Source organism: Haliaeetus leucocephalus, unplaced genomic scaffold (genome assembly GCF_000737465.1).
Source record: "Haliaeetus leucocephalus isolate CR32 unplaced genomic scaffold, Haliaeetus_leucocephalus-4.0 Scaffold173, whole genome shotgun sequence".
Lineage (NCBI taxonomy): Eukaryota > Metazoa > Chordata > Aves > Accipitriformes > Accipitridae > Haliaeetus > Haliaeetus leucocephalus.
In genome coordinates this window covers 12,620,143-12,640,761 of record NW_010972609.1, presented here as the reverse complement: position 1 = coordinate 12,640,761, position 20,619 = coordinate 12,620,143, and the positions used below count along the sequence as shown (strand labels likewise).

Genomic DNA, 20,619 nt, shown 5'->3' with positions numbered 1-20,619 from the left:
AAAACAATAAAAAGGGGGGGGGGGGGGGGGAGCGGGTTGACAACCGGAAGATTCTGAGAAACTTTTAGAAATGCAGTTGGTACCTGAAATGCCTCTGCTGCATGTTGTGGCAAATCCAGTGTCAGGTTGTGCTTTCTCATTTTCCTCTGCAAATTAAACAGAAAATAATTAAAAAAAAATCCATGGCTGAAGGAATCAAAAGAATGAGGAATCAAAAGAATTCCTTGTTGTTGGCCTGGTGGGGTTTTATTACTAAAGGATAATGATAATAGAAAATAATCACATTGGAAAATGGAAGTATTGGGAGGTGGAGTGAATGAGGAGTCAAGGCCATAAAGTATGTTTTGCCCTTAAGAACATTTCCAAGTTTCTAACCATCTTGCAGGAGAGAAGCTCCTAATGTTTTCTTCTTATGTCTAGTATGCACAGCACAGAACTAGGTCATTGAACAATAGACTGAACAGCAATCAGCACTCTACTTCTGCATAATGCATTAAGTATAACATGGAGAAACTGTTCACAGAGCTGAAAGCTGGTATTTCAAGTCTGTAAATTCAAGCTGACATGACATTTAATATTGTTTCATAGTAATGAACAACAAGGTTTCATTCATTCACAAGTACAACATAATGCCAAGTTTAGTCTGAAGACGTAACAACAAGGCAAGAGGGAAAACATGCTATGTTCCTTCAAATGAGAACGCTAAATTAATGATAACCATTGAACGCTTTGCTACTGATACACAGTACTACAGAGACTACTATTGTGAGACAATATTACACTGTCATTTATAGTGCCCTTGTCCAGCAGTTGATTGAGGAACTGGGCTAGCACATAAAATACCTTTCAGTTTCCACTTTCTAGTTCCAGGTTTCCTATGGAGGTCTCCAGCTCTCAAAAGGTTTCTGTTTTTCTAGGAGTGTGCATTCTTTTTTTTCTTCTTTTTTTTTTTTTTTAATCTCCTTAGGTTCCCTGTCCACTGACGTACAATTTAAATTCCCAGACAAAATAATAATATCAGTTCTGTCATCTATTATTCCTTCTTTCAAATACTTGTCTTTGAAAACCTCTTGCATAAAATTCAGACTTGTGTTTTCTCAGAGGTATGAATGCAAACTTGAATCTCATAGTGGGGAAAAAGTGCTTTTTCCATTAAATTAGCAGTATATTTCAATAGAAACTCTTCTTTCAACTTCTGAATTTTCATGTCTCCCAAATGTTGATTGTCTTTTCCAGTTTAAGTTAGAAAATAAGTGGAAAGGCAAAGTGAGCAGCATCGATCAGCACTGTTTGCTGCCAAGAGTGTTTTGTATTTGCATGTACAATCGTTTATGCGTTATGGCAGCGCAGATCAAAATAATCTCAAAGTTTTGGTATATGTTTCACATTTAAAACTGATTTTCATAAATGCAAACATTCAGAATCTGTAAAAAATTGTCCCTGAGTTAAAATCCTAATTAAATGCTCTCATTATTTGTTCAGATATAAAAAAATAAGGCCTGTATCAGTGCATACACATATGCACAGGCATATAATGAGAACTAACCTATATGGACCATTAAGACTACTTCTGTTCTTTTCCAGGAAAGAACAAGGTTTGAAAATTTAGGCCCACAGTTAACAGGGAAACCCAATGAAGATGGAAAACTGGGCCCTGGTGTCATCGATCTTACAAGGCCAGAAGATGCAGAAGGTGAGTTGCAAATTTGACTCTGGGTTATTGAACACTGCATCACAGAATCGTATGGCTGAAATGCTGCCAGTGTCATAAGTACTGTCTAGCTTACATCCCAGGTAACGCTTGAACGATATTTTTGTGAGACTGTAATAAGTCCATAGCAAAGGGTGGATACATGAAAAGGACTGTATACACCCCTAAGCCCTTCTGCAATGCAACTATTTTTTTTCCCCCCAGCAGCTGTTACTTAAGTGTTTTAAATAGTATTATTATATTATTATTAATATAAATTATTATTATAGTATTTTAAATAGTTTTTAAATAGTATATTTTATGCTATTAATAAGAGTGTAGGAAACAATGAGAAAATTATCTCAGCAAGGCAATACATATATATTTTTTCACTGTTTTTTAAGGATTTAGCAGCTTTGAAGAAAGTTAGAGCTTTTTAAGTGTACCCATCAGTGCACTCACAAACTATTCAACATATAGCAAGCACAATTTTATTGACAGGCAGCTGTCAAATGATAATGGAAAAATAGTTCACATTTTCTATATGAAAATGTTTTTTTCATTATATAAGCCTTCAGTGCATTTGCACTCATTTCAGTGAGAATTCTATATATCAGGCATACAGTCTCAAGCCACAGGTGGAAGTCAGTGTTTATCAAGAGCGAGTTTAGTCTCTAGCAGGGTTACCATGCATGCTCTGGAAGTGGATGCCACTGGTATCCTCTCTACGCTATGATACATTAGAAGAGAACAGGTAGATAGATAGGAACCCTACCAGTCGCAGTGGTAAGATTAATGTACTATTCGGATAGAACATTATGCAACATCTTGCCCCCTCAATTTACTTCTGTTTAAGAATCATTTTGCTCTTTTTTAACCTGACAAGTTCTAGTTATGCCACTGTTCTTGAGAAAAGGTTAAAACATCTCTAAATTTTTCCACTAATATCCAAGCATCTGACAGGTTCAAAATTTGCTTTTTTTCTTGGATCAAAAGAATAGGACCAATAAACTTGTGGTTGTTGACAAATAGGGTTATTTTCAAATGATTCTTGAAATACTGTGACAGAATTTTTCTGATAAAAAGGCATTAATATTTTCTGTATACAGAAATATTCCTGTGAGCACATTTTCTGTTCTGTCTCTCTCTGACCCAGAAATAAATGGTCCAGGTAAGGTCTCATGAATTGTCCCTTCATTTTGACATGCAACAGCACATGTAAATGTTATCTTTTCTTTACTGTATGTGTAGTACATGACATGCCTGTGATAAACCATCTTAGAGCCCTGATTCTCCTTGCTTGCCAACCAGCATACATTATCTTTAATCAGTCTCTAGGCAAACCAAAAAAGCTGAATTTAAAAGTATTTTGGGCAAGGACTTGTATACAATGGAGAAGCTGTAAGTTCAGTTCTAAGATGTTCCTGTATTGACTCACCCATACAGAGGAATAGTTAACTCTCAAATTTAATTCAGCAAAATATTCCTATTTATTGGCTTAATATCATGATTATCTTGTCACATGGAACTAACACATGCACCAGGAGAACATGCTGACATGTTTTTTGCTTATTTTTTTGTTCTTTAAGTATTTTAACATAGGCAAGATTTCAGGTCTCCGTAACAGTAAGATAAGATGATGACTGAAGCTCATCAGCCATTTAGTACAAATAATATTCAGAAGGAGGCTAGCACGTTAATGAGATACTTCATATTTTCCATATTATATATATTTATAATTAATAGTTCATTATAAAACCAATAATTTCCAGATTTTAATTTCTAGGGAGTTGTTATTTATAAGCTTCATTTATTCATCCTTTATAGGATGTGATTGGCCATTGTTGTATTGTCTTTAAATAGAAAAATAATGAACAGAACATAGGTAAAAAATAACTTTCAGACAGGTGTTTTGCAATGATTATGATTTTTTTTTCTAGAAAAAAGGACTTAGGAGATACATGGACTTTCAAAAGTACTTGTTGACTAATCAGTTATTTATAAACTGCTTTGTAACGGAATTTCCATCCTGTGGCAACTTCTCATATTTCAACATGTTGAAGGATATATTTTTCCTCAGTTGGGATGAAAAGTTGCAACAGAATACTTACAGATACAGAGTTACTAGTTCGTATGACATCAAGTCCCTGATGACTTTCTTGGTTTAGCTCATTTCCTTCAACTCATCCTTTCTCTTTCTAGTGTCCTTAATTTAGTATCTTGATACACCTCGTGGTACTGACAGCTCCCCCCTGTTACTGGATAGTGCAGAACGAAGCTTTGACATATGTAACCCAAGCTACAGTGATATGTGCCAGTTTAAGGACAGAGTACATGTCTTTCTAGAGCTAGTGGGGCAGTTTGAGGCATGGTGTGTTGCCACATGGGAAATCTGAGTTCATGAATGGATTCAGATTTCCAGACTTTGTTTAGCAGCCAAGAGATGTCTCTGGAAAAGAGGTGCTGGACAAATACCTCTGCTGATCTGAAAAAAAGTTGGCAGGAGTTCAAAACTGAGCTGCTTATTTGTCCTTCTAGTTGTAGACAAGGTGAATTTAGATATTAGTTGGATATAAAAAAAAGACATTCAAATATCACCCAAGTTTTGCCCCTTACCTTTGGCAAGCTAGCTAAGAGATGACACTTTTAGCGTGGCATCAGTTAGAGTCGAAGTCCATTGAAAACAGCGCTGCTGAAATATCAGCAGTTAAACTGTGGCATGATGTACTGTACCATGCTACAGATTCTGTTCGTCTTCAAGAATATTAATGCTTCTAATTGCCATGAAACTAATACAGATCTTTCTAGGTTTGCCATGTCACAAAGTTTTTTATTTGTGCTTCCGTACGTGTCTGTTTCAGCACTGCATTACTAATAAACTTGACAACTTATTCTTTAGAATCATGGAATCCTTTAGGTTGAAAAAGACCCTTAAGATCATCGAGTCCAACCATTAACCTAACACTATCAAGTCTACCACTAAACCATGTCCCTAAGCGCCACATCTACATGTCTTTTAAATACCTCCAGGGATGGTATCAACCACTTCCCGGGGCAGCCTGTTCCAGTGCTTGATAACCCTTTCAGTGAAGAATTTTTTCCTAATAACCAATCTAAACCTCCCCTGGTGCAACTTGAGGCCATTTCCTCTTGCCCTATCACTTGATACTTGGGGAAAGAGACTGACACCCACCTCACTACAACCTCCTTTCAGGTAGTTATAGAGAGTGATAAGGTCTCCCCTGAGCCTCCTTTTCTCCAGGCTAAACAACCCCCATTCCCTCAGCTGCTCCTCATAGGACTTGTTCTCTGGACCCTTCATCAGCTTCATTGCTCTTCTTTGCCCTCCTCTAAAAAGAGAGCTTTGTTGCATTTTAGTGTGTTGCCAAGGTCACAATCTCAACTGAATGTCAAAAGTTCCTAATAGCCATAGTCATATTCTTTGAAGACTTCGTGTGTTTCACACCTTCCTTTCTGTTTTGTCATTGTTACTTTCTTTTAATCTTTTTTCAATTTTTTTTTTTTAGTTATCATTTGAGCGCAGGTTGCTGTAGACATATTTAGATAATATTCATGTATTTTGTTGTGTGCTTTTACGCAAATAACAGTCATATAGAAAACCAAGATTTCTGAAGTAACATATTGGTGGTCAACTTTTGACCCCCTATCTTTCTTCATCAGAAATAAATCCAGATCTCTGAGGTCCAAGTGCAGTTGTGACAGAATGAGTGTGTGCCTGTTAGATCTGTCAGATGGTTTTACTCCCATCACCAGAATTTTAGAATGTCAGAGTTATGAAGTTTACTACATTTAGAGAAGATATATTGACTATTTGTAGAGGGCTTTTTGGGGGGGTGATGGGAGGGAGAGTGGTGTAACAGATTTATTCCTTAGCCGAGGACTCCAAATTTAGTCCCATTGCTGGCCATAAACTGGGGGGAAGTGCAGTTTGGGCTGCATCCTGATCCCCCAACTGATCTAGATCAAGGGGGCTATGGAAGTGCAGTTCCACTCCCTGCCTACTTGCACAGCTGCACTAAAGTGTGCAGAGACATGGTACGTGTCTGTCTCATCCCAACAGGCAGCCGACATAGACCAAATCTGGGAATTGCTCCTGGTTCCCATAGGTTTGACACAGCCTTTAAGGTTCAAGTAATTTGTTATAAGAAGTATCAGCAGACTTCTGTGTTTTATGGAATGCCTTTGTAATAGTATCTAGCAATGATTTCTCTCTACTCCTTATATCTTTTCTATAACATATGGCAGTGATCTAAGTTTGACAGGATCAGAGTCATGTTTTCCTTTAATTTTAGGAATGTTTGTAGTACTGGCTCATTGATCAGAAGCCGAAGCTACGTGTGTATTTTTTTTGAATCATGAATTATAAGACAAGTCTTGAAATTCTTTAAATTTAGCTCTATGCAATTATAAGACAAATATGAAAGGATACTGTAGAATGACTTTTAAAACTTAACTTGTTGTCCCTGCCCAGTGTGTGAAACCTTTTTAAGATTAATGGTAACTAGTTCTACTTTCAGAGATGACCTAGCATATGAAGTCGTTTTCAAAGCTTGTGTTACTCATACTGACCTGACTGTCACCTGAATGGAGGCCTGAAAATCATCAACAAGAGTTTTATATTAAATACGACATAAACTGACATCTCTATTACCTCCTTAGCTACCAGCAGGACTGGGCTAACCATATTAAAAATCATGTTCGGACTGTATTCGAAAACATTGCTACTGACTGCGACACCATTGATGAATAATCCACAGCTATTAGATTCATATCATTACCTGGAAATCCCAGTTGTCATGTTAAAATATATGATACATTTGTAGCTAGCAAAATTCAAAAACATGATTTGAGAGCCTCATAAACATTTGGTGACTGGTATGCAAAATTATAAGCAACAGCCAATTATAGAACTAAACAAGGATTTTTTTTTTTTCTTCAAACCTCATCATTTTAAAGGAAACATCATTCTTTCTGTAGGTGGCTTCATAATTTTGAACATGTGAGATTGTCAGTACTGAAATACAGCTAACTGGCATGGCCGTACCAAGACAGCTTTGAATCTAGCTATAGCTACAACCCCTTTTTGAATATGACTGACATGCATCAACTGACCAGAGTGTGTAGAATATAGTCAGGAGCCATATGTGAAACCTGTTTAAATTCCAGGTGGGGGAAACCTAAAGTATTTCATACTTAGTTATCTAAGAATGTTGGATGATCTGAATATTTTTTTTTTTTTTTTGGTTCAAGTTCCAAAAAAGATATTCCTTTCGCAGATGCTCACTTTTGGTGATAGTGCTGCTTCTTTTGAATCGTATAATATGCTCTATGTTTATGGATCTTGTGCTTGTATAATGTGCTCTATGTTTATGGATCCTTCTGGTTTTGTGGTTGTGGTCAAATGCTTTGGAAATTTGTAGGAAGCATGTTAAGATTTTGTTTTGTAGTAGACGGAAATCTGCAGAAGAGACCTAATGTTCCTGTTGACAATTACTGATTTTACCTTAGCTCAGATTGCAGTGTGGTTTCCTTCAGCAGTCATAGTCAGGGATTCAAATTCCATCAAGACCTGATCTTCATTCCTGCCAAAGAATTGGATCTGTTAAAATATAGCTTTCTTGATTGGATCCTGGGCTCAGGGCAAAAACATCTGAATGTTGCTGTTTTGCCACTGCCTCACTGTGTGATTTTTGTAACAGAGAACTAACTTCTCTGTGTCCTGTTTTCCCAAGTGAAAAATCAGATGCATTCTGAAGCTAAATTCATTTTTATAAAGCAAATGGAAACAGATGAAAATGCCGTATTAGTACTTAACATTTAGTTCCATGTTTGTTCGTGTTAATATAGTAGATTTCAAGCGCATGGGAGTTAAATATTTGGCTTCGCAGTTTGCCATTTGGTACAACATACACAAAGACCTTTTCTTCTGAGTCCTGTTTGATGTTTTCATTTGTTCTGTTTCTCATTTGGCACCTTTCTTGATTCTGTAAACTGTATTTAGCACTTGCTGCTTCTTCCTTTGATACTAATCTACCAGTGTGTGTTAAGCATGGACCATAGTTCTGAGGATAGGTATATGCCTGCTAGTTTAGATAAAAACAGTTTTAAATAACGTGATGGGATCTGACTGTCCACTTTATCTGTATCTATGTATTTATTTATCCTTGTATTAAACTATTACTTTTCAAAGTCTCCCAAAGGATAATATCTGCTATGAAACCTAGATGTTGAGTTAGTCATTAAGAGGTATCTTGGAGACCTTAGCATAGGATTGGTACCAGCCCACCTTCTTAAATTCATTGACTTAGTGCCTGTGTCCTTCCTTTCACTGCCTGCTGTCTCTTACTTTGATTTGTAAATTCCTTGGTTTAAAGATTGTGGTTTTCTATCTACCAAGTCATTGTTTGAGATTATACAGCTTTAAGCCTTATCTGTTTGATCATGGTATCTTTCACCACACTCCAAGAAGGCTGAATGCAAGCCAGTTGGGGACTGCGAGCTGCATAACCATTGGTAATAGGCTGGTTCCAGTAGTAAACCCTAGCTTGATCTTATTAATTCCAGTCCAGATATATACAGTTTTTGGTCTGAACCTGATTTTGGACCTGAGCCCAAGCTTGAAGAAGCACAAGCTCACCTTTGCTTTTAAAAGAACATATTTCTATTCAACAGTAAGTGTAAGAACCCAGTTCTGCAGCATTTCAGATGGTGGATTTGCTGACCAACATACAAAGTCATTGAATTGCTAAAAATTTGCAGGAATTAACAGCAGTCTGCCTCTTTTTGTCCATAAAATTAGCACTTCCCATTCATATTTGACTTGGGCTAGCCACATGGCAAGGCATGTTGTAGTACAATGAAAGATTCTACCTGCCCAAAAGCAAGGGAAATTGAATGGCAGAGAAAGAAAGAAATGGTGTTAGGTATCATCATGGATTTAACCAGTTGCCACAACATGGTGAACAAGGAGACGTTGCAATGGCAGCAGCAGCGGTGAAGGTGGAATCATGTAGAGGAGAAGAATGAGTGAACTGGGGAAAGACAGGGAGTCTTTGCAATGTAGAAGGTAGTTTCTTGGCCGTGTGGGGAGAAGTATGAGAAAAAGGAGCTACAAAGGGAGCACAAAGCTGATAACTAAGGGTGAGGGGAAACTGCTGCCTTGTCCAAATTTCTGTCCATCTGTCAAAGCTTCATTTTTCTCCCTCCCAGGTGATAGAGCAGACAAGTGCCTAGGTTTTGCAAATCTACTAAGTAAAAAATAGATCAACACTTTCTTAAAGGAGCACTCAAAGCCTCAACGTTGTCATATATGCCCAATAGTAAATAATTGCTTATACAAAAGGGTGACACAGTTCCTTCTTAACTCCAAAAAGTGTTGACTTTGAGCAGCTGAAGAGGCAGGTGAAAGGGAACCATATATTTGCAGGCAGATCAATCTTGCCAGGCTGCCAACACAATCCAAACCTGTGAGGTAACTTGTTTAACACCCTCCTATGCAGAGGTGTAAACAGCAGGTAGTACACGCATGAAAAAGCATCACCTACTTTTGTGACAGTGCTTCATAAATACTGGAGGAAAGAATGCCTCTCCACGCCAGTATTTGTCGCACATAAATATTTGTAATAGTTGCTATGGCAGTTGAGAGGGGAAAGATGAAAATCAGAAAACAGTGAAAGCTGTCTGAAAACAAAGAAGTGTTTCCAAAAAGAATGCAGTAAGCTCAAGTACTGGAATTTTTATTCCCCTGAATTCTTATTATAGCTCTTTGTTTAAAAAAAAAAAATCCCATAAGTGTATCTTTATTATTTAAAGATAAAATAACTTATTATCTTGGTTAATTAGACCAGATGCTAAAAGGTGGCCTTCATTAATTGTGGTTGCCATTTTAAACACCCATGAATCTATTTGATTGTGCCTGATACTTGAGTGATACACTTAAATTTTTCAGAATAACTCATAACAGATCGGGAATCTGGGATAAAGTACTTAGGCACAGTATTACAGTTGTGTTGGATGAGATTCAGCACCTCAGCCCTGGAATAACTCAACGCCTGCAAATGGGATAGGAGTAAGACATTATGTCTTTAAGAACCATCCCATCACTTTTCTGATGGCAACCACTTCATGAATCTCATTGTTGTCAGTATCCCCATAACATTTTACAGGGGGAACTCCCACTCTGAGTACTGAAAAATGTGAGCTGGGGGTGTGTGGACTGATCTTCCCATGGCATTGAAACTTATTTCTCTCAAGACACTAATATTTAACATACAGTATGCTTCTCACTTTCAGAATAATAAATCTGGATGTCCTCCAAAAGTGTTACCTTTTGATTTTCAGCTGTCTTAGGTATTTTTTTCCTACTGCTAAATATGAGGCTTTCTCGTTTGCTGTTTCCATGCTACAGTAGTTGATTCTTATAGAATAGTACCTTTATTTAAAAAAATTCTAGTTAGAATTTCTGATGTTGTACAACCAACCACTGTTACAATGCCCTGAGTTTTATATAAGGGTGCCTATTAGCACAGTTACGGTTAAGGGCTTGTCACAATTTCCATTATATAGTAAAACATTATTTTCAGGAATTTAGAACAAGGCTGTAAAAAGTAACTGTGGGCTGCAGTTTTACACAGAAAATCTTTGCCCATGAGAAAATTATTGTCACAAATGCTGAAAGCAACAGTCAGTTTGCTTAGCTATTTTTAAGTGGAGTGAATGAAAAACTAAATATAGTAGTTCAGTGGTTTAAAACATTTTTTCACACTCATATCCAGCCATCGCAGGTGTAAAACACCCCATGGTCCTGATTCTTAGCTCTGCACATGTCTCTGTATTGCTCCAATATTGCAAAAGGAGTTTGAAGCTGCCTAAAATAGCGTAAGATTTCCAGGCACTATTGAATTTTCAGCTGACGGAGAAAGCCACCATTATGTCATACTGCATGGAGGAGGGAGGAATCTTGCCCTTCTTCCTTATCTCCTTGAGCACAGGGAGTGGAGCAGAAATATGAATACATTAAGGAAAGAACATCATATCTTCTGGCTAAGCATAAGCAATTGATACAGATTCAGACAAGTCCTCTTCTTTGTACAACTGTCTGTTTTTCTAAGTCTGTACTGCACACCATTTTCTCCTTCAGGAATCTCAATAACTCACAATAGAAAAGTGTTTAAGAGCATTTGCCTTCCTTCCACGTAGATATGCCAAGTATCTAAGCAAGTGTTTAGTGCAGAACTTAGTAGCAAGGGGACAATATTTTCTTAATTTGTACTTTGATTTAATTTTACAGAATCAGGGGTCCAATATGTGTGGGGGGTGGGCATTACAGTATCTTCACAGCTTCTGCAAATATTAAATGATTATGTTTTCAATTTGGCAGGAGCGGTTTCACAGAAAGTGCAATATTTCAAAAAAAAGTAATTTGTAAATTTTCACACAAGCCCCTATTTCATGGCAAATCCCCCATTTTCATCCAAACCAGGTAAATGTGGCAATATATTTGGACATGCCATTGCCCTGTTTGTAAAAATATCTTCCTGGCTTCACTCACAAATCCCAAACGCACAGGTGTAGCATATTTGAAAAATTAGCCTTGAGACTTTTTCCTAACATTTATTATTAGTTGTTAACTTACAGCTCCTGTTATCATGCTGCTTTTGCTTCTCTCCCTTCATGATATATTATTTACTAATTATATTATTAATTAATATAATGTCAGCACCCCATGTGAAAGGCAAGAAGAAATGGCATATGAGTATCCTAGTCCTAGGTCCTTGCCATCTAATTACTGATATGATATGACAAGTGAGAACAGCAAACACTGGATGGAGGGAATTAGTTATATTGGTACAAAGAACGATGTTGCATATGCTAGAAGGTGACAAATTCAATTGCAGATTGAATGCAGGAAATGGGCCACTAAAGCAGCGATTCCAACGCACATTAAAACCTTTTGCAAAGTATTCTGCATTTCATTAATATCACATAATTTGAAGGAGGTGGTTTTGTAAACATCTCTCACGTTGTTAAACATAGTTCTCTTTTATAAACCACATTGTACTTAAGCTTTTAAAAGTCATTGTTTTGCTACATAGGAGCAAGCAAAGTTGTTCATTAACAGTGTTCAGCCACACCTTGAACGATGCATCCACCAAATATGAAGTCAGGCTGCCTTTTTTCTCTGTGGTGTATTCCTGTCTGTCATTTCTCCATCTTGAAATAAAACAAAGCATTGACTGAAATATGAATGGATCATGTCCTATGGCCCTCATTCAGGCAGGATTTAAAAAACCCAACTGTTAGGGATGACTGAAGACTGCAGAATTAATCCCTGTGTTTTAAATCAGTATCTTGTTTTCTGGATGTTCTAGGTAACACTGTAATGTCAGGAGAAATTTGAAATTATGTGAGTAACAACTCTGCTGGCAATAAAGCTGTTACTCTTATTGAAACATTTTTAGGTTAAATAGATTAGTTCATTCTTATTTGTATTGTTTTGACATTGAATATGATTAATTTAGTAACAATAATTGCTTAGCTGGTAGAACAACAGTGTTTTTCTGAAAAAAACCCACCAAACAAAACAAAAGAAACCCCAAACAACAATTTGCAGTATTGATATATCTTGTCAGATACCTAACAATAATTATTAGTAATATTTCTCTTGGGCTGGGCTGTTTTGGCCATGGTTTTCCTTTCTGTGGGCCTCTACTTTCCTCATTTGAGTATGAAATGAAATATCAAAGAGAAACAATAGTGTTCGTGGGAATGTTGATTGTAGTTAGACCTGTCGACTGGCAATCCCTCCCTTCTGGTGTCATTACTTAGGATGAATAACTTTCAACTTAAATATGTTTCACATTTTTTTCTATCAATAATATCTACGTCAGAATGGGGTTGTTAGCATTTAATTAATTATCTCTGAAGGGTCTTGAAGTCTGCAAGTGGCACGTGATTGAAATATCTTATGACACTTATATGCCTCCCCAAATTTATAGTAGACTGCTTCTTCATCCCAGTTTCTATCTAGATGCTTTGTGGATCTTCACAGAATAACTTCTAGTGCTCTTATGTTACAGCACAAGTGGGACTATGTAGGCCACTGAGGGCTTAAGTCAGGCCTTAAGTACTAATTAATTCAGTTAACAGTCCATGTAATTTAAAATACTATTGTATTTTTTTAGCTGTATTCCATGCCAAATTTCCATGAGGGTTAATTTTGCCATGAAATGTGGTCACGAAATCTAAACTGTTTGTGTAAGCCATCAAGAAAGTAGTTGCATTTAAGAGTTTTAATTCATTTAAATAATGTAGATTTGGGTATGGCTGGCTGTGGAGCATGGATGTGCTAATAGCTTATTTAGAAATATTGTTGCAGTATTTAATATGACCCAACTAACAGCTTTAAACACTGGTGAGTGAACTGCTACCACTGATAGAATAGTTGATTTCATTTCACCCACAGAAGATATTTCCCTATGAATTTTAGCTCTAGACTTTCAAATGGGGAAAGATGTATATGCAGGTTGTGAGGATGGCTGTGAGAACTGGTGCTGTGTTTTAATTGAGATTAAGAATTTTGCTTGCATATGTAAAACAAATGTCCTAAAAAAGTAAACTCACTGCCACCAAAACTGAAAACAAGGCACTTTGGAAAATGTATGCTGATATATAACTGGCTAGAATTTCCTTCATTTTGCAAAGCCACGAGCCACATGCATCAGCTCACCACAAAGTCATTAGGTCTTTTTAAACTCAGATGAAAAACATTAACAAATACCACAAAAGGCTTTAGTATGGCCCCTTTGTTCATTCACATATGGCAGTTTATAACTCCTGCACCACTTGGGTCGTGTGTTTGTTTAAGCTGCCTCCATCAGGCCAGCCCTGAAAGAACAAAAGACATCTTGAGCGATCCTAAGCAGGAAATGGGCTAATCTAAACATGGCTTGTGACACTATAAGTAGAATAGAAAGGGGAGGGATTGATTAGTCATTAATGTCCAATTGACTCCATATGGATGTTGCAATAATAAGGCCTTTTTCAGTGCAGTAGCAGAGTTATTGAATTAGAGGTTTATGTTTCCTCAGAGCTGACCTTAGGGAATTCTGTTTTGATTCTTCTTGTTGATGTTTTAAAGAGAATGGAGTCTCTTAACAGGAAAAATAGAAGTCTTATCATAACTGAGTGTTGCATGGATGTAGCTAACCTGTGCTACAGTATATTCCCACCTCTTAGTATTTACTTAGCACATTTCAGAACCCTTGCAGGTGAAATATTTTAGAGCCCATTTAAATATTCCAGTATTTCATGAATCACTCATGTCTTTCTCAGTTTTTTCCCCCTTTTCATTCACTGACATGCAGCCTGTAAGAAATGTTCGGCCCTCAAATCCCAGCTGAATAATATTTGTTTAGCATTTGGAATGAAAGCAGCTTGACAAACAGACACTTCCCTGTAGAACATTTGTGCCACTGTGTGACTACAAGCATCCCCATTCCAGAGCTGGTCGTGTTTCCAAGTGGGTGTTAGTTTTGCCTGGTGATGACAAGACATGCCATAACGACAATAGTTCATGAGATACCCATTTATTTTGCCTCTCTTGCTGGTAATAAAGAATGAGAAAATCTCCTGAATGTGGATGGGGATGAAAAAGTAAGAGGCAGGCAAGGTGCAAAACAGATAAATGTTACACTAACACTGCTACAAGTAACTTAGATTCCGCTGAAGTAGTAATTTTTGTAACCTTCTCCAAAATTGAACTTAAATCACTCATCATTTGAACTCAAAATAATAGCTAAATGATTATTCTTGTATTCTAAACTTTCCAAAGCTTCTTTTGTCATTCTATTCTTTCCAGATTTGCAATTTTTATTTGATTTGAAATACTGCTATATCTTTCAAAAAGGCTGCATTCGTCTGCCTACAGGTTAAGGGCAGGAAGAGGGACTGCTAAGCCGGTTTTTCATGCTCCCTGTTTTTACAGCATTTTCATATTTATGAGTAACCTATCTCTAGTAGTAAAAGAGTGACTCCTGTTTGCATGTTCATTAGATTCTCGTCTCTGCAGTGCAAACTGCTAGTAGTGCAAGTTGTATTACCACAGACAGGGCCAGGTATTTTGGAGGTCGCAATCAGTCTTTTCCAAAGTAGACAAAAATGTCATCTCAGTTTAATGAATAACTGATGATAGGAGCTTTACTACTAACCAGCCACTCTTACACTAGGAACGTGGAAAGATCGTCTTTATTTCTACATATCCTATCTTGGTATATGTCTATGGAAGATGGTACGGAGTATATTCTTTAGAGTAGCCAAAGATTTGTTATCTGGGGTGGAGTCAAAGGATATGTATCACTTCAAACATGAATCAGTGGCCAGAGTGTGAAGAGTAATTAAGGAATAACAGTGTGACTGACAAAAATCTCTTTATTTTTGCTGTTACTTCATTTCTCTTTCTTTCCTCATCTTTTTCTCACCCCTTTTTTGCTCCTTTCTATCATGTTTATTATTGTTTGCATTCTGGTAACATGTAAAGGCCCAGTCTGAGGTTTTGTTGTGGTAGATGATGTATAAAATGGAAGGTAAAACCACATCTCATTAAAGACAATAGTTTTAACCTTAATGTGGCCAAGATTTCAGGGAAGATAAGAGATGGTGCCTGTCCTAAAATTCTTGTCATTATAAAAGGTCAGAAACTCTGATAAAGGCAGGAATAAATCAATAAACAATGTAACAATTGTTACTGTTTGTTTCTCAACTTTTAATTCATGTGAAAATCTTTATCTTCTATGTTGATGATCAGATTCTTTTCTCTTTGTAAAGAACAGGGGTTCTTCTTCTCCTGCACTGTCATTAGAGAGCAATCAGGCTCTTTTGGAACAAAAATATTGTTTAAAATACTTTAATGAAGCTGTAACATTTTTAGATTCATTCTCTGGTGTTTTTTGACCCAGTATTGTCCCTAGAGTCTAGTCTGGAATCCAGCTTTCACAGAGGAGTTGCCTGCCATATATCCACAAAAACTGATCATTCTCCTCTAATCTGCTTTTAGTTTTAAATCATCAAAGTCATGACAAGTTGAGCAAATGCAAAGCATCTAGGAAGTGAGGCAGTCTACACCCTCAGAAGCTAACAGTGTAACTTTGAGAACAGTCCCAGCCTTTAGGCTGAAGTGTAGACTTCTTTGCCAACTAAGCCATTAGGGCAGCCAAACTGTACTACTTTTGCAATAAATCTTAATTCTGACCAAGCTCTTAATTCTGAAAACCAAAACCTCCTCCTGCGATTGCAGTATGAACAGTAACTAGCAGATAAAGCATTAGTTGCCATAAAGAGACAATTACCAACTTCTCACCTTTCATTGGTAGGACATTTTTATTTTATCTGTTATTTTGGGTTTATTATTTATTAGGCTTTCCTGAAAATATTTTCAGAAAGAAGTAAAACACCTACTTCTTTGCAGTTGTATGTGTCTTTTCTTTAAAAACTTCAGGCATCTCATTCAGCCTCTGTCAGTACTATAATTATCACAATAAGAAAAAAAAAATCCATACTTTGTAAAACCTGTTGAAATTGTTTATATAGGGCACAACACTGTCTAAATATCTGATTGACAGGATGAAGTACCTACGAACAACCAGTTTGAAAGCTTGTTCTTATGTGTTTCAACTTGTAAGAGCTCACTGAGCTAGGTTCTTTTTATATCATTAGCAGCTCATTTCTAAGCTAAAAAGGTACTGAGACTTTCTGGCTCCCCGCGTAGAATCACATGCTAACAGAAGTATTTTCTTGTAATGCTTTATAAACTGAATTCTGTAGTTCTGAGATAGTTAGAAGAACATGGAGATGATATTACCTTAGTTATTTGCAGAAATTCATTTTGCAGATGCTTTTGTGATGGCCTATGGGTCAACTTGCAAATATTCCCCCAGAGATCAAGCACAAAGAACATCAACTCTTTGGCTGCTTTTTCAAATTCTTCAAGTATGGACTTGCTTAAAGCAGATGCAGCCAGAGCTTCTTGGCCTTCTTGGGATGGTTGTAATTTATTACTCTAAGTAAGAATTGTTTTCTAACATAAACTTTCTCTGAAAACAGATCATTTATGGCGGGTTGGGGGTTTTTTTGGTTTTTTTTTTTGTTTTTTCTTTTTGTTGTTGTTGTTGTTGTTCTCTCTAAATTATATCCAGATTAAAAAGCTGGCCTATAATCTTGATAGTAGTAAAGGTACTCTTTGCCTTCATTAGGATTGAAAGGTCAGACCAAAATTGTGTTAGAAAGGGCTAAAGACAAACTCCTTAGCCATAGTGAATAAGTACCTTTGGGAAAGTAAAAGATGGAAAATCACCATATGGATTCAAATATGTTTTCTTTCATTTGTTGTGAGTAGAGTAGCTGAATAACAAAAGACAACTTTTGCATGAATAATAAATTTTTTAATTTGTCACTAACTTCCTAATTGCCCACATACCAGTTACAAATTTTATAGTATTATTTTAAAAGATGGAAGAGCCATTACATGATATATTTGATTTTTCTCAAATTATATAGCCGTTTGTCTCAATAAATGTTTCAATGTTGACTTACTATGTTTGTAACTTATTATAGTTTCACAATAAGTATATCCTCTCAAAAGATGGTGTCTTTGATATGCATGTTCCAAGCCTTCTGACAACAATGGACAGAGCCTCATTAACCATACACACCCCTAAGTTGGTCCTACATGCAGGTCACTCAGCAAAACTACTGTTGTTTTTTGCAATAAAAAGCTGACTGTGGCTGCAGTCTCCTGTAAATGCTGAACACCTGTAGCATGGTACTTAACTTAGAATAGTATTAAAATAGTTTTGCATCTCACATTTGCCACAAACCTGTCGTCTTTTATGTGCACGCATGTTAGTATACAAATTGCCAAATTGGTGTCAGTTGTAAAGTAATGGCATTGGAGGCATCATAAATTACCATGGTGATCCTCAGGAGAAGACACTGCTGTATACGAATGAGTGTTTTGCTCTCAGGGTAATGTATGTCTTCATCTGGCCCAGTAGTCAGCATATTGCCCTGTGTTGATGGATATAGTCAGCTTGAAACTACACTACATTTCACTGCACAATAAACATGGCTGTCAACACCATATAAAGCAAAATCAATTTATCCTGTATGGTCAGTGCGTTTTAAATGAAATTAATGTACTGTGGACCTGGTGGCAAAAAGGTAGTGTATTAGTTATGCATCCTCTATTTTAGGACTTTTTTCAAGTGAATGTATTTTGTATATAGAATTTTTTAAATGCTGTATCTAATATGTAGTGTTTTCACACTAAATCGGGAAACTTAGTTTTTACACAATTAAAAACTTGTGAGTCGGTCTCTGAAATCAGTACATCTTCAGTGTTTTACTTTGTGTAAAGAACTAATCTTATATTATTTGGCAAATGAATCCGTGTCAGGAGCTGTAATAGTGTACAAAAAAGGAGGCCTATTGCTGTGCTAATCTGTGGTCAAGAATCTTGCTTTTTCAAGGTATTGAATTATATGAAGAGTTTGATGAGGCCTAAGATTAAGTATGTCACTGCCACTGTAAAGACTTTTTGCCTTTCTTTTATAGCTAAGGTATAACACTAAAAACATGTTATCATCACAATTGCAAAAGTTTTTCTGGTAAAAGCATGCCTTATCCAGGCTCAGTTATCTCTTTCTCCTGTATTAACTAGTTCTACACCTCATACTCAGCTCTGTGAACTCTAAATCCCCATGAAGCTTTGCTGTTTGTGGTCAAGAAGTGGAGCTGGATGCATTCAAAAAATGCATTAAGGTTATGCATGTACAAGTTGAATTGATGGTGGGTAATGACAGGACACTGGGGTACATTAAAAAACAGCAGGCATGGAGAAGCTGGAGTGCTTGTCTCCCATTCTGGAAGCTCCAGGATGCTATGCATGTACCTGTTGAAGGCAGAGAGTTTTATTACATATATGTGATCGAATGCTCCAAGATGCATCTAAAATTCAACTAAAGGACATGCAACTTTAAAATGTTCAGCTCCAGATATAATCAGATCCATACAACTAGCAGCATGTACCTGGTGTACTATATAATTTATTTTATGAAATGTTTGGCATGTGCTTCACTGCTCAAGCAGTAAAGTAATTGTAAATTACTTGTGTGAACAGGTCTACATCAGTTTATATTCTCAAACTTCTATGTGAGTTTTGCTGAGCATTCGGAACATGTATGCTATGTTAAAGTCCCAAATGGAAACTTTTTCAAATCTCCATACCTCACCTGGAGAAATACCAGTGCAATTTGTTTCCTCACTCAGATGTTGATGCCTTCAGCTGCGTGAGCCTGATCCATTACACTGAAATCACTGGATATCCTTTCTCTCACTGTCTCTCTCTCTCGTAGATCTGGCAGCTAAAAGGGGAGAGAGCAAAAGAGAATAAGGCTAAAATAAACACAGCAGTGAAAGCGCTTGCGTAATCCACATAATAATGTTTTGCATCCATCTTGTTTCTTCCTGCCCTGACATTACAGGAAGTAAAGCAATGAATGGCTCTGCAGCTAAACTACAGCAGTATTATTGTTGGCCAACAGGAGGTGCCACTGTGGCTGAAGCTCGAGTCTACCGGGATTCGCGGGGCCGAGCCAGTAGCGAACCGCACATCAAACGACCAATGAATGCTTTCATGGTTTGGGCAAAGGATGAGCGTCGGAAAATTCTCCAAGCCTTCCCTGACATGCATAACTCCAACATTAGCAAAATCCTAGGTAAGTGCAAGACAATGAACAAATCATGACTGTGACTGAACCAAAACCGAGGGAAGCTTAGAAGGCTCTGTATAGTAGTGGCAGTTGGCAGAGGTTAGTTATTTTTGGAGCTGTGGAAAGAATGAGGTTATTATATTGGTGATACTGGCTAGTTACTTCCTTCTTGGATATGCAACTTCTCTAATTTTAGGACATATTTTGTTTGGGAGATGTTCACTGAAATTGGAATTACTGAAACTTATACAAATGAAGACTCATGAGTTGTTTTCATTTTCGTTCCCTTCCTTTTCCCTTTCTGCCCCTTCCCTAATGCTTTTTATTTTCAACAGCAGAGTCACAACATGCTTTAAAGACTTAGTAGCATTCAAAAGGAATGTTTGGTTAAATCTGTTGCAAGCGTGTATCCTGATAAAAGGTCTAATTGCAAGATCCCACTAGAAATCACCTGAACTACAAATCACCTGAATGCAAAATGGTACTTGCTAGAGTAAACACTGGGAAAAAATTATTAAAGTACAAAATCAAAATCAAAGGTTTACGTGTTACAATGTTCAAAAAGCTAAGGAAGCACTAGTATCATACAATTAAAATAGTGCTTAGTTAAAAGACACCATAGTTAATAGTTGATTTGTATAGATTGGGAAGATAAGGGAATATACCATGGATTATATTTTGCCACTGTGCAAATAAAATGGCTTATTTTTGAGAAATTTTTATTTGCTTTTTAAGACCACTCCAGAGAATTAGAAACATACGTGAGAATGGGTGGTGAAATCTTAAAACCTATATTTGCTTTCTGAGTCTTTGAAGTGAAAGACAGATTCCAAATGTAACTCGTAATAAATAAAAGTAAAAATCAGGCTTCCTCTGTAATCTTTTTATTGTAAACTTTGAGTTCAAATACGTTCTTACCGAAGTTTGTTGCATGTTAGTTCAATCAGAGGCAAGAATACATAGAAATAAATGTTGCTTTGTCCTAAAACTTCCAAAATCTTGCTTAGCAGTTCTCATATTTTTGTCTACTATACAAGTAAGTTATATGAATAGCCTTTCAGTTTTGTATAAAACCTGCACTGTTTCAGTGTTGGCAGCTGTAGGGAATCTATACTATTTGTGTGCATTCTGTGAAAAAACTAT

At 36.7% G+C, this 20,619-nt stretch overlaps 1 protein-coding gene across 2 annotated transcripts in view; it reads left to right on the top strand.

Moving 5' to 3' along the window:
• SOX6 (SRY (sex determining region Y)-box 6) overlaps positions 1 to 20,619 on the top strand; it is a 270,394-nt gene that overhangs the window by 233,913 nt on the left and 15,862 nt on the right. The window contains exons 13-14 of one of the 2 annotated variants that reach the window (XM_010563828.1): positions 1,585 to 1,693; positions 19,309 to 19,482. In XM_010563828.1, the coding sequence (XP_010562130.1) occupies positions 1,585 to 1,693; positions 19,309 to 19,482 (283 nt within the window). Of the gene's footprint in view, positions 1 to 1,584; positions 1,694 to 19,248; positions 19,483 to 20,619 lie in introns of both variants that reach the window. The other variant, XM_010563827.1, reaches the window with a different exon arrangement.